At 42.6% G+C, this 22543-nt stretch overlaps 1 protein-coding gene across 4 annotated transcripts in view; it reads right to left on the reverse strand.

The window, feature by feature from the left end:
• The window catches only part of kif26aa (kinesin family member 26Aa), a 170755-nt gene that overhangs the window by 21550 nt on the left and 126662 nt on the right, over positions 1-22543 (reverse strand). For all 4 annotated transcript variants that reach the window (XM_045695578.1, XM_014143831.2, XM_014143833.2 and 1 more), the window contains 5 exons: positions 13514-13723; positions 11236-11329; positions 9129-9391; positions 8097-8280; positions 134-293 (listed from right to left, as the gene is read on the reverse strand). In XM_045695578.1, coding sequence (XP_045551534.1) covers positions 134-293; positions 8097-8280; positions 9129-9391; positions 11236-11329; positions 13514-13723 — 911 coding nt within the window. The remainder of the gene's footprint in view (positions 1-133; positions 294-8096; positions 8281-9128; positions 9392-11235; positions 11330-13513; positions 13724-22543) is intronic.

A 22543-nucleotide genomic window follows, 5' to 3' on the forward strand; every position in this document is an offset into this window, starting at 1 on the left:
TTTCAGACATACCTGTAGGGTACGTGAAAAAATTATAATATTCAAGAGCGTTTGTCCCTCGCTTTCAGACATACCTGTAGGGTACGTAAAAAATCATTATTCATTAGCGTTTGTCCCTCATTTTCAGACATACCTGTAGGGTACGTGCTTGGCCCCATTGGCCAGGGCGAGGATGACGTTTCCCAGAGCAGAGAGAGACAGACACTGGCCTCCACCTCCTTCCCGGGTCCGACTTATGTCTGTCTCACAGCTGCCCAGATCCAGCAGGTGCAGACGACTGCGGCCGCCAGACACTTTATGAGAGAGAGAGAAAACAACAGAGACAGACAGAAAGAGAGAGAGAGAGAGAGAGAGAGAGAGAGAGAGAGAGAGTGTGTCAGAGAGGGAAATTGAGAGAAAAAGAGGAGAGATGGTAAATTATAAAACCTGAACTTTCACTAGAGCACCAAAAAAAAAACCTTAGGAGTTCACATTGAATGGACCACTTCAAACTTTACATCCCCACATTTAGCTTTGTGCTAAATGACCGATACACTGAATGACACTTTCAGGGGGCACTGAGCCCACTGAGCACAGCAGGGATTTTAAGTGGCACACAATGAAAAAGACATAGGGGCCTGACAGAGGTGGCCCAATAGATACACACGGTGAGGTGTGGCTTAACGTGACCACACCCCCGAGTAGGGTACCCCCCTTACTCCCATGTAATTAGCCTAACTTTGGCGTCATCCTCAGCAAATTACTGACACTTTTTGTTGTTGTTTCAATAAATGTTTTCAGCAGCTTCACTTGTCGTTATTAACATACAGTGCCTTCAGAAAGTATTCAGACCCCTTGACTTTTCCCACATTTTGTTAGGTTACAGCATTATTCTAAAATGAATTACATCGTTTTTTTCCCCTCGTCAATCTACACACAATACCCCATAATGACAAAGCAAAAACAGGTTTTTATAAATGTTTGCAAATTCATTAAAAATAAAAACATGAAATATCACATTTACATAAGTATTCAGACCTTTAATCAGTACTTTGTTGAAGCACCTTTGGCAGCGATTACAGCCTTGAGTCTTCTTGGGTATGACACTACAAGCTTGGCACACCTGTATTTGGGGAGTTTTCCAATTCTTCTCTGCAGATCCTCTCAAGCTCTGTCAGGTTGGATGGGGAGTGTTGCTGCACAGCTATTTTCAGGTCTCGCCAGAGATGTTCGATCGGGTTCATGTCCGGGCTCTGGCTGGGTCACTCAAACACATTCATAGACTTGTGCCGAAGCCACTGCTGCGTTGTCTTGGCTGTGTGCTTAAGATTGTTGTCATCTTGGAAAATTAACCTTCGCCCCAGTCTGAGGTCCTGAACAGGTTTTCATCAAGGATCTCTCTGTACTTTGCTCCATTCATCTTTCCCTCGATCCTGACTAGTCTCCCAGTCCCTGCCGCTGAAAAACATCCCCACAGCATGATGCTGCCACCACCATGCTTCCCCGTAGGGATGGTGCCAGGTTTCCTCCAGACGTGACATTTGGCATTCAGGCCAAAGAGTTCAATCTTGGTTTCATCAGACCAGAGAATTTTGTTTCTCATGGTCTGAGAGACTTTACGTGCCTTTTGGCAAACTACAAGCTGGCTGTCATGTGCCTTTTACTGAGGAGTGGTTTCCGTCTGGCCACTCTATCATAAAGGCCTGATTGCTGAAGTGCTGCAGAGATGGTTGTCCTTCCGGAAGGAACTCTAGAGCTCTGTCAGAGTGACCATTGGGTTCTTGGTCACCTCCCTGACCAAAGCACTTCTCCCCCGATTGCTCAGTTCTAGGAAAAGTCTTGGTGGTTCCAAACTTCTTCCGTTTAAGAATGATGGAGGCCACTGTGTTCTCGGGGACTTTCAATGCTGCAGACATTTTTTGGTACCCTTCCCCAGATTTGTGCTTTGATATAATCCTTTCTCAGAGCTCTATGGACAATTCCTTCGACCTCATGGCTTGGTTTTTGCTCTGACATGCACTGTCAACTGTGGGACCTTATATAGACAGGTGTGCCTTTCCAAATCATGTCCAATCAATTGAATTTACCACAGGTGAACTCCAATCAATTTGTAGAAACATCTCAAGGATGATCAATGGAAACAGGATATCGAGTCTCATAGCAAAGGGTCTGAATACTTATGTAAATAAGTTATTTATGTTTTTTATTTTTAATATATTTGCAAAAATGTCTAAAAACCTGTTTTAGCTTTGTCATTATGGGGTATTGTGTGTCGATTGCTGAGGATTTTTTTTATTTAATACATTTTAGAATAAGGCTAACGTAAGAAAATGTTGAAAAAGTCAAGGGCTCTGAATACTTTCCGAAGGCACTGTACTTGGCTGTCACAACAATTTGCATGATACTTATTCTGCCACTGTGTTACCCGACCTGCTAATGTGTTACCCGACCTGCTAATGTGTTACCCGACATGCTAAAACTGACAGTAAAGCTAGGAAAGCTGTTGTATTATACTTACATCACTGTTTGTTTACCCCTAGCTTTTTCACCGGTTAGCTGACGTTAGCTGTCTGGCTATCGAGAGAACTTCATCTCGATCTAATTCGCTAGTCTTAGATATGTCAAGTAACTACTTCCAGTCTTTGCCTGCCCTTGGACGGTCTAAGTATTTAGAAAAGTTGATTCTTATTGGCTTGCCTATATGTCCTTTCAACTTGCCGCAGACCAGCTGGGGAGACAACCCTACCAAATATCCGAAGCCAGCGGAATCTCCAGGTTTGCATAAATAGCCAAATGCAGAAGAATATTATAGCTGTTATTTGGATGGATGACTAGCAATCTTTATGCAATGCACATAGCTAGTTAGATACAAAGAAGTGTTACGAATTTATCAGTGATGAAGTGCTTCGAACACTCATATAAATGTATTGAGTAAGCGGAGCCTACAGCTTTCCATCAACATTGCGGTATAATAGCCTGAAACCATGAGATTTGTCTAACCTGGTCCCTGGGAAGTTGATGAAACTTAATTTGGTGTTTTTTTCTCTTACTATTGTTCAAACAAAAACAATATGCAACAGCTTTTCGGCATCTTAAAAGCAGGGTTAGTTAGATAGTTGGAGGAAATCTGTTGGGAAAGGCTCTTTGACTGATAATCGTGACTCACATTCCAGTGTCACGGCTGTCGTAGGAATGAGCGGACCAAGGTGCAGCGTGTGTGTCGTTCCACATTTTTATTTACACTGTGAAACTATGCAATACATAAATAAACTGAAAGACAAAAAACAACAAACCGTGACGCAGAGGTGAAACATACACAACTCAAAATGAATCTCCCACGAACCCAGGTGGGACAAACACCAACTTAAATATGACCTCCAATTAGAGACAACGATGACCAGCTGCCTCTAATTGGAGATCATCTCAAACAAAGCCCAACATAGAAATACAAAACTAGAACAACCCAACATAGAAATACAAAAATAGAACAACCCAACATAGAAATACAAAACTACAACATAACAACATAGAAAAACTAAACTAGAAAACCCCCCTGTCACACCCTGACCTACTCTACCATAGAAAATAACAGTTTACCATGGTCAGGACGTGACAGTACCCCCCCCAAAGGTGCAGACTCCAAATGCAAATTAAAAAATTAAAAAAACAAAAAAAACAAAAGGGAGGGTAGGGAGGGTAACAAGTGTCTATGGCGGCTCTGGTGCAGTACCCAGAACCTTATCATCCAGCGAATCCTCCAGTAGAGGAGGTGGCTCTGCTTCGGGGCGTAACCCCCGCTCTGCCCGCTGATCCCTCTGCTTCTGTGCCACCGAACCGTGGATCATCGCCGGAGGCTCTGTGCTGCAGGCTGCCGCTGGAGGGTCTGGGCTACAGGCCGCCGCTGGAGGTTCTGGGCTGCAGGCCGCCGCTGGAGGTTCTGGGCTGCAGGCCGCCGCTGGAGGCTCTGGGCTGCAGGCCGCCTGAAGACTCTGGGCTGCAGGCCATCTCAGGAGGTTCCGGGCTGGGGCCCGTCTCAGGAGGTTCCGGACTGGGGACCGTCACTACAGGCTCCATGCCATGGAGCATCACTGCAGGCTCCGCGCTTTGGATCACCACTGGAGGCTTTGTGCCATGGATCATCACTGGAGGCTCTGGGCCATGGATTATCACTGGAGGCTTCGTGCCATGGATCATCTCTACAGGCTCCGGGCCATGGATCATCCCTACAGGCTTCTTGCCATGGATTATCCCTACAGGCTCCAGGCCATGGATCATCACTGGAGGCTTCGTACGTGGAGCTGGAACAGGTCTCACCGGACTAGGGAACGTCGCTGGAGGCTCCGGATTTGGGAACGTCGCTGAGAGCTCTGGACTAGGGAACGTCGCTGGAGGCCGGGTGAGCAGAGCAGGCACAGGGTATACTGGGCCGTGGAGGCGCACTGGAGGCCTGGAGCTTATGGCTGGCACAACCCGTCCTGTCTGGATGCTTACTTTAGTCCGGCAAGGGCGGGTTGCTGGCACAGGACGAACTGGGCTGTGCAGGCGCACTGGCGACGCCCTGACCTACTCTACCATAGAAAATAACAGCTTACCATGGTCAGGATGCGTCAGACAGTTTATCTGTCCATGCTAATATTTTTACGTTTAGAATTCAAGTGTTTTTTGGTATGATGTCATTTGTTGATTAAGGCAACATGGAATTATATTAAAATGACCAACCAAGCATATACAAAATGTTTATAGAATGTTTTTTTTTTAAAACAGCCGTTGTCGGGTTATGATTAAAGTAGGCAATTTAGCAAAGGAGTGAAGGGAGTACCTTAGATATCTCAATATCTAATCATTTCTGGGTAACAATTATGTACCTTACTGTGATGTTTCTTTTTTTAACTATTTTAATTGAAAGCAAACAGCTTCTTAGCAAAGAGCAATTTCTCAAGCAAGTACCCTACTCAGTACCCTACTCTGGGCGTGGTCACGTTATGCCTTGCCCCGCCGTGTGCATCTATGAATCAAGAGTTATGGACAGTCGGCTCAGAAGTGACAATCAAAAAGGCTCGCACTTTCGGAGGCTAACTGCTCACAGATAAAAGACAAAGTTATGTTTGAGAGGACAGATTTCTTCCCATTTGAGCTCATCTAGGTCAGTGGTATGAAAACTCTGACTCATATCATTAAGAGTAATCCGAACGGTGTCCTGATTTAATACAGTGCTGGGGCTGAAGATTAACCTAGCGTCAGCAGGATTTACAATCCCCTGCGCTCTAGAGTGACAACCCTCCCCGGAACCCGGGAATGCAAACTAGCCTCCCCTTTTATGTGCCGCTCTATAAACATTCGCAGAAAGAGGACTCAAGCCTCATTACCTATTGAAATGTATTCTGGCTCCGGACAGCGTGTGCCGTGTCTACCCCCGCATTGCAGCGACGGGAGTGTGAAATACTAATGACAGCAGCTAATGTAGAGGATGCGGCGATGACAGGTAGGCTAGGGCAGCGTATAATGAAAATGAGCTAGCCTTCCTTGTTAGTATTCCTGTTAAGGCCTTATCAGCAACTCCAAATGAAGCTAATTAATACAAGTTGGATTGGAGAAAAAGAGGGAGGAAGAGCGAGAGAGAGAGGAAGAGCAGGAGAGAGAGATAATAGACTTGCTGGATGGCCTAGCCTTTCCAGCAGGTCTTAACATACTAATGATGCATGTGAAATATGTTCTCCAGATAAAAGGGCAAGGGTTTTTCATTGTGCTGATCAGAGTGGATCCTTTGAGCATCGAGCAAATTAAAGACACCATTATCTTTCAATGGTTTATCTGCATCAATATGGTGGTCAATGTGGAGCTACAGATCAATATTTAACATCACATGAACAAGACATCATATGTAACTGTCATCACATGAACAAGACATCATATGTAACTATCATCACATGAACAAGACATCATATGTAACTGTCATCACATGAACAAGACATCATACGTAACTATCATCACATGAACAAGACATCATATGTAACTGTCATCACATGAACAAGACATCATATGTAACTGTCATCACATGAACAAGACATCATATGTAACTATCATCACATGAACAAGACATCATATGTAACTGTCATCACATAAACAAGACATCATATGTAACTGTCATCACATGAACAAGACATCATATGTAACTCTCATCACATGAACAAGACATCATATGTAACTGTCATCACATGAACAAGACATCATATGTAACTATCATCACATGAACAAGACATCATATGTAACTGTCATCACATGAACAAGACAGCATATGTAACTATCATCACATGAACAAGACATCATATGTAACTGTCATGACATGAACAAGACATCATATGTAACTATCATCACATGAACAAGACATCATATGTAACTATCATCACATGAACAAGACATCATATGTAACTATCATCACATGAACAAGACATCATATGTAACTGTCATGACATGAACAAGACATCATATGTAACTATCATCACATGAACAAGACATCATATGTAACTGTCATCACATGAACAAGACATCATATTTAGTTGGAAAACTGTCATCACATGAACAAGACATCATATGTAACTGTCATCACATGAACAAGACATCATATGTAACTATCATCACATGAACAAGACATCATATGTAACTGTCATCACATGAACAAGACATCATATGTAACTATCATCACATGAACAAGACATCATATGTAACTGTCATCACATGAACAAGACATCATATGTAAGTGTCATCAAATGAACAAGACATCATATGTAACTATCATCACATGAACAAGACATCATATGTAACTGTCATCACATAAACAAGACAGCATATGTAACTGTCATCACATGAACAAGACATCATATGTAACTATCATCACATGAACAAGACATCATATGTAACTGTCATCACATGAACAAGACATCATATGTAACTATCATCACATGAACAAGACATCATATGTAACTGTCATCACATGAACAAGACAGCATATGTAACTATCATCACATGAACAAGACATCATATGTAACTGTCATGACATGAACAAGACATCATATGTAACTATCATCACATGAACAAGACATCATATGTAACTATCATCACATGAACAAGACATCATATGTAACTGTCATGACATGAACAAGACATCATATGTAACTATCATCACATGAACAAGACATCATATGTAACTGTCATCACATGAACAAGACATCATATTTAGTTGGAAAACTGTCATCACATGAACAAGACATCATATGTAACTATCATCACATGAACAAGACATCATATTTAGTTGGAAAACTGTCATCACATGAACAAGACATCATATGTAACTGTCATCACATGAACAAGACATCATATGTAACTATCATCACATGAACAAGACATCATATGTAACTGTCATCACATGAACAAGACATCATATGTAACTATCATCACATCAACAAGACATCATATGTAACTATCATCACATGAACAAGATATCATATGTAACTATCGTCACATGAACAAGACATCATATTTAGTTGGAAAACTGTCATCACATGAACAAGACATCATATGTAACTGTCATCACATGAACAAGACATCATATGTAACTATCATCACATGAACAAGACATCATATGTAACTATCATCACATGAACAAGACATCATATGTAACTATCATCACATGAACAAGACATCATATGTAACTATCATCACATGAACAAGACATCATATGTAACTATCATCACATCAACAAGACATCATATGTAACTGTCATCACATGAACAAGACATATTTAACTGTCATCACATGAACAAGACATCATATTTAAATTATCATCCACCTTCATTATGTAACCTCTGATGACTGATGAAATTCATACACAGGTAGATTGCGCATTGAATGTCAAATTAACTCTCTAGAAAAAGTTTTGCTTGCCCAGTTTGCTCTAGTGGGTTTACACTATCTGGGCTATTCCATTGGTTGAATAGTGCCAGGCAAGTCAAACCAAGCAGTATATATATAAACCAAGTATTTGAAAGAAAACAAATACCTATTTGACCCAGGTCTACTAAGTGCACACACCAGACACACACCACGGGCACCCTACTCACTTCCTCCTTTGGCACTCTTCTCCATGCGGTACTGGTAGATATGGAGGGTGAAGAGCATGTGGGAGTTTCTCCTCTCCTCCTCATCGCAGTGAGGGCGGCTGGTGCTTCGTGCCTCCAGGGCTGCGTCCAGAAAGTAGGCTGCCCGCTCTGCAGTGGCCGCACGCAACTCACTCTGGTTCTGTAGCTGAGGGGGGAAGAGAGATGAAAAATGATGGAGACTGAACGAAAGAGAGGAAAAGAGACTACTCATACTAATACTACTGAGACTAGTACTGTACCTCCTACTGTTCTTGGTGTTTTAAAAGCTTTTCATGCCAATAAAACCCTTTGAATTGAATTGAGAGAGCGAGAGAGAGAGAAATAAATACAGAGAGAGAGCACGAGAGAGAAAGGGGGAGGTACAGAGAGAGTTGCTAGAAAGGTAAAGACAGAGGAAGAGAAACTGGGAGATGAATAAAGAGAGTAAGAGAGACTCCCACACAGACAGAATGAATGAGAATGAAAGAGAGAGGGAGACACAAATAGGTGAGAAAAGAACATGGGAGAGATGGATAGGGAAATAAAGACAGACAGCCATAGACATAAAGAAAGAAAAGAAGAGAGGGGGTGGGGGGGCGAGTGAACTGAGAGAGATGAAAAGAGACTGCATTAGAAGGGTCTAGCTAATTGGGCGAACAGCACACATTTCTGGCCCGGCGGAGGGAGTCTCCTGGGTGATCAGGGGGTCAGATATGCACACAAAGGGAGGGAGAGGTGAGAGAGAGGGTCCAGGGAGGGAGTGAGGTTGTCTGAGGAGGTCAGATGGAAGCGGCATCATAAGAGCCCAGGTAGCTAAAGAATTAAAGCATTCAATGACAGGTGATTTATTGTTGAGAAAGGAGCACACAACGTAAGCAAAAATTCAAGCTATTAAGTCAGAATACAGCTGAACATAGCCTATGCTAGGTCTGTCACAAACTATTAAAATGCTTTCTCTAGAACTCCCCACCCAAAGCGCACACACACACTCCCACTAGCCAACCAGCTCCATACCTGTGACCCGCAGATGGGGTCCTCGCGCAGGTACACCCCCGGAGACTGGCCATCCTGCAGGCTGCCTGTGGACACATTGGACAGCAGGTCGGTCAGCGCCTCGTCCCGGCCGGAGATCTCCACGGCGGACACGCGGACCGAGAAGCGTGCCCCGGCCTTCTCCTTGCGTTCCTCGATGAGCTTGAAGAGCCAGGAGATGGCGCAGGGAGCCACACCCAGGCTCTGTGTGGAGCAGTCCCGACCAATCATGGTGTATGTCTTACCTGTGGAGGAGGGTTCAGAGGTTATTTGAGGTGGTGAGTGGTGCGTTTTGTTATACTTGTTGGGTTGTTTTCTCAGACATGGACTAAGCCTATAGTTCTGGACTAAAAGGCATGTTCAACTGAGATTCTCCATTGCAAGTGCATCTTAGTCCTTGGCTAGACTAAATCTGTGTCCTGTAAACCGGCCTGTCGGATTTTAAGTCTGCTCTCCAAAACAGACAAACGGATGCTTATAGTTATATATTTGTTCAGAAAGGAAAATAGCTAGTTCAAATAGGAATAGACACATCATAAACAGGTTTATGAGTGCTGTCTGCTGTTGAAGTAGATAAAAGATAGGGTTGACAAAATGTTTTAACCCAATGAGTCCCACCATATCGCCGGGGCATCTTTAGACTTGTAATCCATTTTAAACAGTGTGTGTTTGAGCTACAGACTGCTGGGTTCTACCATCTGATTAGTCTATTTATCATGTATCCGTAGATACCAATGATGTGTAGTCTGTGTGATTAACGGGAGCTTAGCTAGAGCGGTGTTTGTGAGACAAGAGCGGATCCCGAAGGGGCCTGGGGCCGGGTCTTTTATACAAAAACGTCTATAGAGTCTGAATGGTTTGAGCTGCAAACTATTAAAGCTATCAAAGCTATCTATGAAAAGCTGAGACTATCACGAACATGTTTCGCTCTATGACGCTCACCAGCTACACAAGAGTCGTTAGAAGGTAAGGGGTTCCCAGGACATAGTGTCTATAATACTGTAACAAGCTCACATAGTTGCTGTCACAAAATCCAAATTCCACACAGTTGTCACTGACTAGTTGGATATTAATTTCCAAGAGAGCAAACCATTTCTGTAATTACTGCATTCATATAATTACATTTGTACCTGGTTTTTGGTTTGGCGTACCTTATATTTTTATTCATATCAATAAAACTCATGAATGCAACTGTTTATGTCAAATTATTTTGTGTTCTACTTACAGCCCTGGTTGTCCTGAAAATAAAATAGTAAAACACTTCATTGTGAGGCTAAATATAGGGGCTGGACATGGAGATAAACGAACGACTGATAAATGAAATACTGGAATCTCGTGACTAATAGGGTTAAGTGAAGTCTATGGATGTGGATCAAATATAAATATTTGTAGCAGTAAAATAAGTAACAGCAGAAGTAGAAGTTAACAAATAACACGGGAGATCTGAAGTCCTCATCAGTGGGTCTGGCAGGCCTACACAGCTGGAGGAGAAACAAAGGACGAGACAAAGGAAAGACTGGTCTAACAACCAGATGGAAAACAAGGGCACTTTACATTCTTCATAAAGCTCTTTTTCTCTCTCTCTCTTTTTCCCACTCTCAAAAAAACATGCGCGCGAGCACACACACACACACACACACACACACACACACACACACACCCATCCTACAACATTATACTGAAGTGGCCGCTGCCTTCCTTCTCTCTGCCTGTCCTTCAAAGCTCTCCACACAAACTCAAAGAGGGCTTTAAAATAAGGCAGACAAAACAAAAGGGGATTCTCCATCTCTCTGTTCTATTGTAAACAATCATTGGGACTCCCGCCAGGAAATGAATTCCGTGAAGTGGTTTCCTAATGGGAGTCAATTAAAACAGGGACCTCTGTTCAGTCAGTCATCTAGTTTGTTTCTTGAGGTGTGAAAACAGGAAATTAAACTGTTTGACACATTAATGGGCCATCGTTCGTTATTTCAAGGGCATAGATGTGTGTGTGTGTGTGTGTGTGTGTGTGTGTGTGTGTGTGTGTGTGTGTGTGTGTGTGTGTGTGTGTGTGTGTGTGTGTGTGTGTGTGTGGAGAGCGTGGTCATACCGAGGTTGGCATGGCCTAAGCAGAAGATGCAGCCGTCTGCACCGTTCACCACCGATTGGATGACCTCCGCCACCGTCCCCGAGCACACCTCAGCCTATCAGTAGAAAGCACAGATCATTTCAGCCAACGATAACACAGCATATCACACCTCAGTGTGACTGAGTCTCTGCGTGCAGAGCATTGTTTGTGGGTTCAGATCATTTGATATCACAGGACATCCCAATAGCAAAGAGGCAAACACAACCAAGCAAAAAAAAGCAAACATACAAGGAGGGGCCATCTACAACCCTTTGAAAGCATATCAAACGCAAACACTTCTAAGACCTAAAGCACTAGGGCGAAAGTTCATAGGATGCAGTGTATTTCTACACGTTGCATCACGTTGCAAATCTCTCTTGGGCGTTTTAATATGAAGGACCCGTCCACTTTATTCACAGTAGCAGAACTACATATAGGGCAGCACATTGCAGGTATAGGGCCTAGGTCAGTGGTTTTCAACCTGTGGTCTGCTGATTTTTATTCATTTATTTAGTTTTCTTCCAAAATGAATAACAGTCTGGAGTATTAATAGTACTACAAAGATTTTCTAATTCATTTTCACAATGAAATTGTGAATAATAACACAGAGCCATTTATTGTGTTACTTTCACTACTAACAATTGACCAAATTTGACCACCAAGATATTTTATTGGGTTGGGAACTGCTGGCCTAGGTAATGCTGCCTCGCTTGGCAATCTCATGACTCTGCCTGTATCCAGGATGCAGAGTAGGTCTGCATTGCATATTATTGACATATAACGTTTAATGTTCTCAGCTCTCTGTCTGATCAGTCCCATAGCAGCCTCAGCTCTCTCACTGATCAGTCCCATAGCAGCCTCAGCTCTCTGTCTGATCAGTCCCATAGCAGCCTCAGCTCTCTCACTGATCAGTCCCATAGCAGCCTCAGCTCTCTGTCTGATCAGTCCCATCACAGTGTCAGCTCTCTCTCTGATCAGTCCCATAGCAGCCTCAGCTCTCTCTCTGATCAGTCCCATCACAGCCTCAGTTCTCTCTCTGATCAGTCCCATAGCAGCCTCAGTTCTCTCACTGATCAGTCCCATAGCAGCCTCAGCTCTCTCACTGATCAGTCACATAGCAGTCTCAGCTCTCTCTCTGATCAGTCAGATAACAGCTTCAGCTTCAGCTGAGCTTCAGCTCTCGATCTGATCAATCCCATAGCAGACAGGCAGAGCAACAAAGCCTCCATGATGAAGTGTTCAAACTCTGGCACTATGCCTTGTGTGTGTGTGTGTGTGTGTGTGTGTGTGTGTGTGTGTGTGTGTGTGTGTGTGTGTGTGTGTGTGTGTGTGTGTGTGTGTGTGTGAGAGAGAGAGAGAGAGAGAGAGACAGAGTGAGAGAGAGAGTGAGGAGATACAGTAGTGTGTCTGTTGCTGTATGTGTTTATGTGTGTGTGTGCAGGTTGACTGACACTGTTGTAATAGGAGCTCGACAGTAGCTCTGAAGTCTTCTTCTTCAAAGCCGCCTCTCCTTTTGAGCAGTAGGGTAGGGTCACCAATCATCAGGCTGACGTTGTCTGACAGGATACCCTCTAACCTGTAGCACAGCGTGTGTTGCAGCTAAAACTGGTGCAGGGAGAAAGGTTTGTTGTTTCTTTCTCCTCTGCACTCTGGGGCTGGTTTCTAGTTCAGGGCTATATCCTCACACAACCATCACCATCATCACCATCATCACCACCACCACCATTCCCACCATCACCACCACTACCACTACCACCATTCCCACCATCACCACCACCCACCACCCACCACCATCACCACCCACCACCACACACTGTGCAATTAGATATGCATTTTTGGAAAGCTCGGCTAAGCCCTGACTGGAATTCAAAGCACTTTGACTTTAAAAGGACCAACTGCTTAGCCTGTTCACAACCCCCATGTCCAAAAATAGGAGCTGTGGTCCCCCACCTCCCTCTCCTGCCCCTCCTCCCCCTCGGACACCTCATCATATCAAGAACATCATACTGTTCGTCAACGCAGGTTCTGGAGATCCACAGAGTGGGAAGGCGTTTTTTCCAGCCCAGCACTAACACAACAGTTTCAGCTAATCAACTAATCATCAGGCCCATCATTAGTTTAATCAGTTAGTTGACTTAGTTGAAATTGTGTTAGTGCTAGGCAAGAACAAAAGCCTGCACAACCTGTAGGTCTCCAGGATTATGTATAAAGAACAGTTGCGAGAACAGTTGCGAGGTTGAGGAGAGTGTCTGTGGCTTACTTGTGATGCATCCTGGGAGAAAACAGCATCGAAAGCGAACATCTTGGGGGCGGCTGCGGCGGCGCGCCTCTGGGCAGCACTGGAGTGGCTGTTAGCGGACGTTTCGCAGAGGGTGAGCTGCTTCTTGCGGGCGTCCACCTTTAGAAATGACCTGGACTCTGAGGTGTTGCTGGAGCCCTGGGCAGAGCAGATGCGCACCATCACTTTGACCTGCAGAGAGAAAAGAACGTCCAAACCCCCCCCCCGACCCCCCCCCAAAAAATGTCAATGTACAATGTTGAGTGTGTAATGAACAGTGTTTATTTTGTACACAGCAGTGTGTCTAAGACAATGTTCCACTCAGGGACATTAAAGTTCATCCTTTCCTAGTGACTTTTTAAAATCAAAAGCTCACATTGCAGAAAGGTCAAGCCAGCCTTGCCAATACAGGTGTTTTCTATCTCAAGAGAAATGACTAGGTTAAGTGGAAAACTATATACACAACGCAAGACACCTGCTTACTGCTTTATGCTAATGAATTTTCACCTGGTCCTGCTAACGCTAAACTGAGGCACTAAAGCTAACTGTTAATGCTAATTAGCGTACCTCAATTACAATTAGCTTTGTGACACTATCTTGTGTACTTAGATAGCTTAACCTGTCATGGTGTAGCATGAATGGAGACAACATCACCGAGCATCAACATCACCGAGCATGCATGCTACGCTAACACCCTTCAGTTGCCTTGCCAAGGATTACCCTTCACGTTTGTTAAGACTTGGATGTGAGACTTGGCAGCATGGGGATATTCCGATTCCCGTACTCCCCACTCCTTCTCCCTCCTGCCTCATCCTCTGGCCCAGGAATATCCCACCAGTGACATGTGGGGATTCTCCAGACTGAAGAGGCTGTCCCTGACCTTAGCGTGTCATTGACTTGGGTACTGTAGTATCAAACCAAAACAACAACACTTCATGAGGAATGAAGCTGGTTTGTTTTCTATGAGTCCAGCAAGTACTTGGCTCAGTCTTCCATCTATGGTGTTGAAGCCCACAGCAGCTGGCTAAACACTGACCAGGCTAGTGTGGCGTAGTGTAGAGTCAGCTCTGACAGCTCCCATTCTCCAAAGGGTTTTTAATGTGCCCATCAAATAGCAGCTGAATCTGCAGTTTATTCTGAAGGGGAGGTTAAGTTCAAAACCAATAACAATCTTGGGGCGGCAGCAGTTTTGAAAACGATGTGACTCTGACCAAGTCAAGCGAATCTTAACCTCTAACTCACTCCACCACTAGGAATGGATGGACCAAAGAAGACCACAAGCCTTTTATCAATCTGGTCAATTCAAAAGAAAAACTCAACCGATGGATTTTAAATGATTTTCTTTTACAGTTCATGACGTGTAGTTCTTGACAGAACAGTTTAGTCCTGATCTGTAGGCTATAATATACCTGCAGTACCAAATCACAGTAAAACTAACAGTTCAAAGGATAACAAAATGAAAACAAATGAGCATACACTATCATTTAATTTGCCATAATGTCTGGTGATATTCAATACCCAACAGAACCTGTGGCAACAAATCTAAGTAAATTAAGTGATAAAAAATGATATATGCCGTCGGCAGCAGTTAAGCTGTTGCTGATTTTGGCTGCACTCCACGTGCTTAGAGTTTGTTGACATTCTACCACCGTTATCATTAGCGACTCAGTCTAGTGACCTGGAAATGTGCCACCCCCAACAGCTGTATCACGAAATTCATCTTGTTCATAAAATATAGCATGTTCCAAATCGCTCCCAGTATAGAAGTGCTGTGTCTATCCTGATTCAATTTCTCCATTTGGATTGCGTTCAACAATAGGCACACATTTACAGTTTCTGGATTAACGTTCCTCTATCGGTTTTGCATTTTCCATCATCCTAATCGATAAATCAAATCGATCAATTAACGTGTCACTCAGCGAGCAACACAATGCTCCCCCCTCATGAAATATGCATATCCGTACCTCAATTATGTGTCATAATTTTAACAAACCCCAATTAATTGAAAACCACTAATTGAGATTAATACATTCAAACCAGTTCATTTCATGGTGGCATTAAGCCTCTTACATGAGTTTTAACTCTGCATGTGTGGGAGAAGGTTTATTCTGATTGGCTGACTCAAGTAGCCAGTCTTCCATTCTCCCTTTGTAGATGAAGTGGACCCATTACCACTGACAGTGCTACTCTTCCAGATAGATCAGCCATATACAGTAAGCTCCAAAAGTATTGGGACAGTGACATGTTTTTAGTTGTTTTGACTCTGTACTCCAGCACTTTGGATTTTAGGGGACCAAAAGCATTTGGACAAATTCACTTATATGTGTATTAAAGTAGTCAAAAGTTAAGTATTTGGCCCCATATTCATATCATAGCATGCACTGATTACATCATTGTTGGGTGTATTTGCTGTTCATTCTGGTTGTGTTTCAGATTATTTTGTGTCCAATAGAAATTAATGGTAAATAATGTATTGTGTCATTTTGGAGTCACTTTTATTGTAAATAAGAATATAATATGTTTCTAAACACTTCTACATTAATGTGGATGCTACCATGATTACGGATAATCCTGAATGAATTGTGAATTATGATGACCGAGAAAGTTACAAAGACAAATATCATACCCCCAAGACTTGCTAACCATTACAATAGCAGGGGAGGTTATCTCTCTCTCTCTCTCTCTCTCTCTCTCTCTCTCTCTCTCTCTCTCTCTCTCTCTCTCTCTCTCTCTCTCTCTCTCTCTCTCTCTCTCTCTCTCTCTCTCTCTCTCTCTCTCTCTCTCTCTCTCTCTCTCTCTCTCTCTCTCTCTCTCTCTCTCTCTCTCTCTCTCTCTCTCTCTCTCTCTCTCTCTCTCTCTCTCTCTCTCTCTCTCTCTCTCTCTCTCTCTCTCTCTCTCTCTCTCTCTCTCTCTCTCTCTCTCTCTCTCTCTCTCTCTCTCTCTCTCTCTCTCTCTCTCTCTCTCTCTCTCTCTCTCTCTCTCTCTCTCTCTCATGCCCATGCCCATGCCCATGCCCCCACCAGCCCCATTTGACCCAGAAAACCCCTGCTCTGTATGCTCCAGACAGCCGGCAGACAGAGGGAAAGGTTGAGGAGTTTTAATTTGATTTGAACGGAAGCCAGCATGGACACACACCAGTGGTTTTTCCCCTCTCATTTCAAATAGTGCTGAAAGGTTTGGCACCCCGGTGGAGGGGGCAAGGAGAGAGAGAGAGAGAGAGATAAAGAGAGAGAGAGAGACCGATTAAGAGAGAGAGATGAAGAGAGAGAGATAAAGAGAGAGATAGAGTGAGCGATAAAGAGAGAGTGATAGTGAGAGATGAAGAGAGAGAGAGCTAAAGAGAGACAGAGCTAAAGAGAGAGAGAGATAAAGAGAGAGAGCAATAAAGAGAGAGAGAGATAGAGAGAGAGATGAAGAGAGAGATAAAGAGAGAGAAGAGAGAGAGATAAATAGAGAGAGATAAGGAGAGAGAGCAATAAAGAGAGAGCTAGAGAGAGAGATGAAGAGAGAGATAAAGAGAGAGAGGAAGAGAGAGATAAAAAGAGAGAGATAAAGAGAGAGGGATAAAGAGAGAGAGATAAAGAGAGAGATGAAGAGAAAGAGAGACAGAGAGAGAGATGAAGAGAGAGAGAGATAGAGAGCGAGCGATTAAGAGAAAGAGAGAGATAAAGAGAGATAAAGTGAGAGAAAAATGTGTCCACATGTGGCTCAGTTGGTAGCATGTGGTGCTTGCAACACCAGGTTTGTGGGTTTGATTCCCATGGGGGACTAGTATGAAAATGTATTAACTCACTACTGTAAGTTGCTCTGGATAAGAGTGTCTGCTAAATTACAAAAAAGTAGAAAGAGCATGCTATGTCTCCACATTGTCATTATGGTCTACTATAGTCCCCAAACATTTATGAGGTTCACAGAACAATGCCGTACAAGCAATTAAAGACGAGAGAACCAACACCACAACCTGCTAGAGCTTGAAGGAACATGCCTCTCCAGCATGGTCCGATTGCTATCATTCACTCACTGTAAACAGATTCATTTTTATAGCCTAACCACCAGGGCCCGCTTCCTGCAGTGTAACTACAAACAGCTTGAGCATTTACAACCGCGGCAAACAGATAGATTAAGAATTCAATCCCCTGACAATGAGGGTCTCTGTGTCTAGGACTGAATTACAATAGTCTTCCCTCACACGTAACGTAGTATCGAGCGAGAAGTTTGACTTTCTATTTCCCACGAGCGTTAGGGTCGGGGTTAGGCAGCTCGTCAAAGGAGTATTGTGCTGAGGATTTCCGTGAGCGTGCATTGCAATGAGTCTAGTTTGCGCTCCGCAAGACAATGTTTAGCTATCAACTAGACATATTCAGCATTCCGACAACATATTTTCTTCATTTCATCATTTGCATCCCAATGGGGGACCATTACATACTGTATGTCAGACAACAGGTCAGCTCGGACATTTAAGACTGGTTTCAAAGCTTCCCCAGTGATGTGTGGGTGCCCTCCTTTCAAAATGTAGTCTTTGTTTATTGATAAGATGAAACACAATATTGAATTGGAATCCACTGTGCCAAACCATGTATGCCTCCATCTACAGACTGTTCCCCTTCCTCCCTTCCTCCCCTTGACCCTTCTTTCTTCCTCTATCTGCCCTCTCATCTCTTAGCTCTATCCCTCCTACAACACTTCACCCCATCCCTCCTTCCGGTCCTGACAGATCTCACTTCTCAAAGGCTGCGTTTACACAGGCTGCCTAATTCTGATATTTTGCTCAATTATTGGCTAAAGATCTGATCTGATTGGTGAAAAGACCAATGAGTGGAAAATTATCAGAATTGGGCTGCCAGTGTAAACACAGCCAAACCTATTTATGCAGTAACAGTATTAACAGTAACATTAACAGTAGTAACAGTAGTAGCAGTAACAGTAGGAGCAGTAACAGCAGTAACAGTAGTAACAAAAGTAACCGTAGTAACAGTAGTAACCGTAGTAGCAGTAACAGTAACAGTAGTAACAGTAACATTAGTAATAGTAGCAGTAACAGTAGTAACAGTAATAGTAGTAACAGTAGTAACAGTAGCAGTAACAGTAACAGTAGCAGTAACAGCAGCAGTAACAGTAACAGTAGTAACAATAGCAGTAACAGTAGTACCAGTAGCGGTAACAGTAGTAACAGCAGTAACAGTATTAACAGTAGTACCAGTAGTAACAGTAGCAGTAACAGCAGTAACAGTAGCAGTAACAGTAGTAACAGTAGCAGTAACAGTATTAACAGTATTAACAGTAGTAACAGTAACAGTAGTAACAGTAACAGTATTAACAGTATTAACAGTAGTAACAGTAATAGTAGTAACAGTAACAGTAGCACCAGTAACAATAGTAGCAGTAGTAACAGTAACAGTAGTAGCAGTAGTAACAGTAGCAGTAGTAGTAACAGCAGTAATAGTAGTAACAGTAGCAGCAACAGTAGTAACAGTAGCAGTAACAGTCGTAACAGTTGCAATAACAGTAGTAACGGTAGCAGTAACAGTAGTAACGGTAGCAGTACCAGTAGTAACCGTATCAGTAACAGTAGCAGTAGGAGCAGTAACAGTAGTAACAGTAGTAACAGTAGTAACCGTAGTAACAGTAACAGTAAAAGTAGTAACAGTAACAGTAGTAACAGTAGCAGTAACAGTAGTAACAGTAATAGTAGTAACAGTAGTAACAGTTGCAGTAGCAGTAACAGTAACAGTAGCAGTAACAGCAGCAGTAACAGTAACAGTAGTAACAGTAGCAGTAACAGTAGTAACAGCAGTAACAGTAACAGTAGTAACAGTAACAGTATTAACATTATTAACAGTAGTAACAGTAATAGTAGTAACAGTAAGAGTAGTAACAGTAACAATAGTAGCAGTAGTAACAGTAACAGTAGTAGCAGTAGTAACAGTAACAGTAGTAGTAACAGCAGTAATAGTAGTAACAGTAGCAGTAACAGTAGCAGTAACAGCAGTACCAGTAGCAGTAACAGTGTAACAGTAGCAGTAATAGTAGTAACTGTAACAGTAGTACCAGTAGTAACAGTAGCAGTAATAGTAGTAACAGTAGCAGTAACAGTAGCAATAACAGTAGTAACAGTAACAGTAGTAGTAACAGTAGTAACAGTAGAAGTAGTAACAGTAGTAACAGTAGCACTAACAATAGTAACAGTAGCAGTAACAATAGTAACAGTAGCAGTAACAGTAGTAACAGTAGCATTAACAGTAGTAACAGTAGCAGTAACAGTAGTAACAGTAGCAGTAACAGTGGTAACAGTAACAGTAGTAAGAGTACTAGTAGTAACAGTAGTAGCAGTGACAGTGACAGTAACAGTAACAGTAGTAACAGTAACAGTAACAGTAATAGTAGTAACAGTAGTAGCAGTAGTAACAGTAACAGTAACAGTAGTAGCAGTAGTAACAGTAACAGTAGTAGCAGTAGTAACAGTAACAGTAGTAACAGTAACAGTATTAATAAGAATAGGGGGCAGTATTTTCACGTTCGAATGAAAAACGTGCCCAAATTAAACTGCCTGCTTCTCAGACTCAGAAGGTAGGATATGCATATTATTAGTAGATTTGGATAGAAAACACTCTGAAGTTTCTAAAACTGTTTGAATGATGTCTGTGAGTATAACAGAACTCATATGGCAGGCAAAAACCTGAGAAAAATCCAACCAGGAAGTGGGAAATCTGAGAATTGTAGTTTTTCTTTTGAATCCTTATCGAAACTACAGTGTCTGTGGGGTCACGTTGCACTTCCTAAGGCTTCCATTGGCTGTCAACAACCTTTAGAAAGTTGTTTCATCCGTCTCCTGTTACTGGGCAGAGAATAGGAGCTCAGTCAATCAGTGGACTGTCTGAGGACAAAGGATTGGTTATGCGCGAGCACACGAGCGCGCCGTTCCTTCTTTTTCTTCTGGAATGAATACGCTATTGTCCGGTTGGAATATTATCGACGTTTTATGTTAAAAAGACCCTAAGGATTGATTGTAAACAATGTTTGACATGTTTCTACGAACGGTAATGGAACATTTTGACTTTTCGTGTCTGGATTTACGCTGATGCATTATGCCTTTGGATAGTGATCTGAACGCGCGAACAAAAGGAGGTATTTGGACATAAATATGGAGTATTTCGAACAAAACTAACATTTCTTGTGGAAGTAGGAGTCCTAGGAGTGCATTCTGACGAAGATCAGCAAAGGTAAGTGAATATTTATAATACTAATTCTGAGTTTAGTTGATTCCAGAACTTTGCTGGTATCTGTATAGCTTGCTTTGATGGTTGAGCTCTGTACTCAGAATATTGAAAAATGTGCTTTCGCCGTAAAGCTATTTTGAAATATAACACAGCGGTTGCATTAAGGAGAAGTGAATCTATAATTCTTTCAATAACTGTTGTAAAGTTTATCAACGTTTATGATGAGTATTTTTGTAAATTGATGTGCTCCTTCACCGGAGGTTTTGGGTGGCAATACATTTTCTGAACATCACGCGCCAATGTAAAATGGGGTTTTTGGATATAAATATGAACTTTATCTAACAAAACATTGTATTGTATTGTCTAACATTGAGTCCTGGGAGTGTCATCTGATGAAGATCGTCAAAGGTTAGTAATTAATTTTAGCTGTATTTCTGGTTTTTGGAATGCATCTCCTTACTTGGAAAATGGCTGTTTGGCTTTTCTTGTTTAGGTGATGTGCTAACATAATCTAATGTTTTGCTTTCGCTGTAAAGCCTTTTTGAAATCGGACACTGTGGTTAGATTAACGAGAATCTTATCTTTAAAATTATGTATAATACTTGTATGTGTGAGAAATTTGAATTATGAGATTTTTGTTTTTTGAATTTGGCGCTGTGCTATTTCACTGGCTGTTGTCAAATCGATCCCGCTAACGGGATTCGCGTGTTAAGGGGTCACTAAGAGGTCAGTAGTAACAGTAACAGTAGTAACAGTAGTAGAACTAACAGTAGTAACAACAGTAACAGAAAATACTGTGTAAACAAATAATAATGGCACAGTGTGAAGTCTGAAACACTTTCCCCAGGAAGGAACCACAATCTTTGGCCGTCGGGCGAAGAACTGCAAAGCAGCAAAAAATACATCTGTATTCAAGAGTTACAGCCCGCCACAACGCTTTCCGAGCTCATTGGGCCTCATTAAATTATTTCCTCTGCTTCCTTGATGCGGAGCTCATTAACAATTTTGCAACTTTGTGCCCCAGATGTACGATTAGCGACTTCAAAAAGTTTACGCAGAACTCCTGACAGCAGCAGTCTTGAAGACGAGACGCCTAACAGAACTCAGAATGTGAGATGATAGGATCACAGAGGTATCGCGTTTCTGGCTCTTTTCATGTTAGCCCTCCTGCTGACTTACTGAACAGCAGTAATGAGGAGATACCGAAGAGACATCACCTCATCCCCCACAGTGAATAGTAAAGGAATAGGCTGTTATAGCCTTCTCATCTGCAACTGCCTGTACAGTCACATTAACTCACCTTACTTTGTGGGGAGAATGATGAGACAAAGGGAAAACGTTTAAGTTTTGGGCCAAAACACCACCATGATTGAGAGAAACGTTCATATTAAAATTACAATCAGAGATTGAGAGTTATTTTCAAGAGTTGAAGACAAGTCAAATGGCCAATCATCTGGTGCCTGTACAGTAGCACAAACCAGTCATGTGGGGGATTGATGGGACTACAAAAAATGGTTAGGTTCTAGACCAAAACTCTGATTTCGAGAAACATCCAATCAGAGATTTCCAGTTATGTCAATACTTCCAAGACATAAGTCGAATGGCCAACCAGCGTGACTGAAGCTAAAGGGGCGGGGGGCTGGCATTAGGAGGGGGTCATTCTGTGGCCATCCATGCCAGTTTCAAGCAGCTTTTGGCACCACATCCATGGGCTCCCAGGGAGTGAGGAATCACTTGGCCTCCAGGAGCAGGGCCACTCAGGCAGCCCATTGGACTCCATGGTGAGTGAGGAGGT

The sequence above is a fragment of the Salmo salar genome, chromosome ssa15, assembly GCF_905237065.1.
Source record: "Salmo salar chromosome ssa15, Ssal_v3.1, whole genome shotgun sequence".
NCBI lineage: Eukaryota > Metazoa > Chordata > Actinopteri > Salmoniformes > Salmonidae > Salmo > Salmo salar.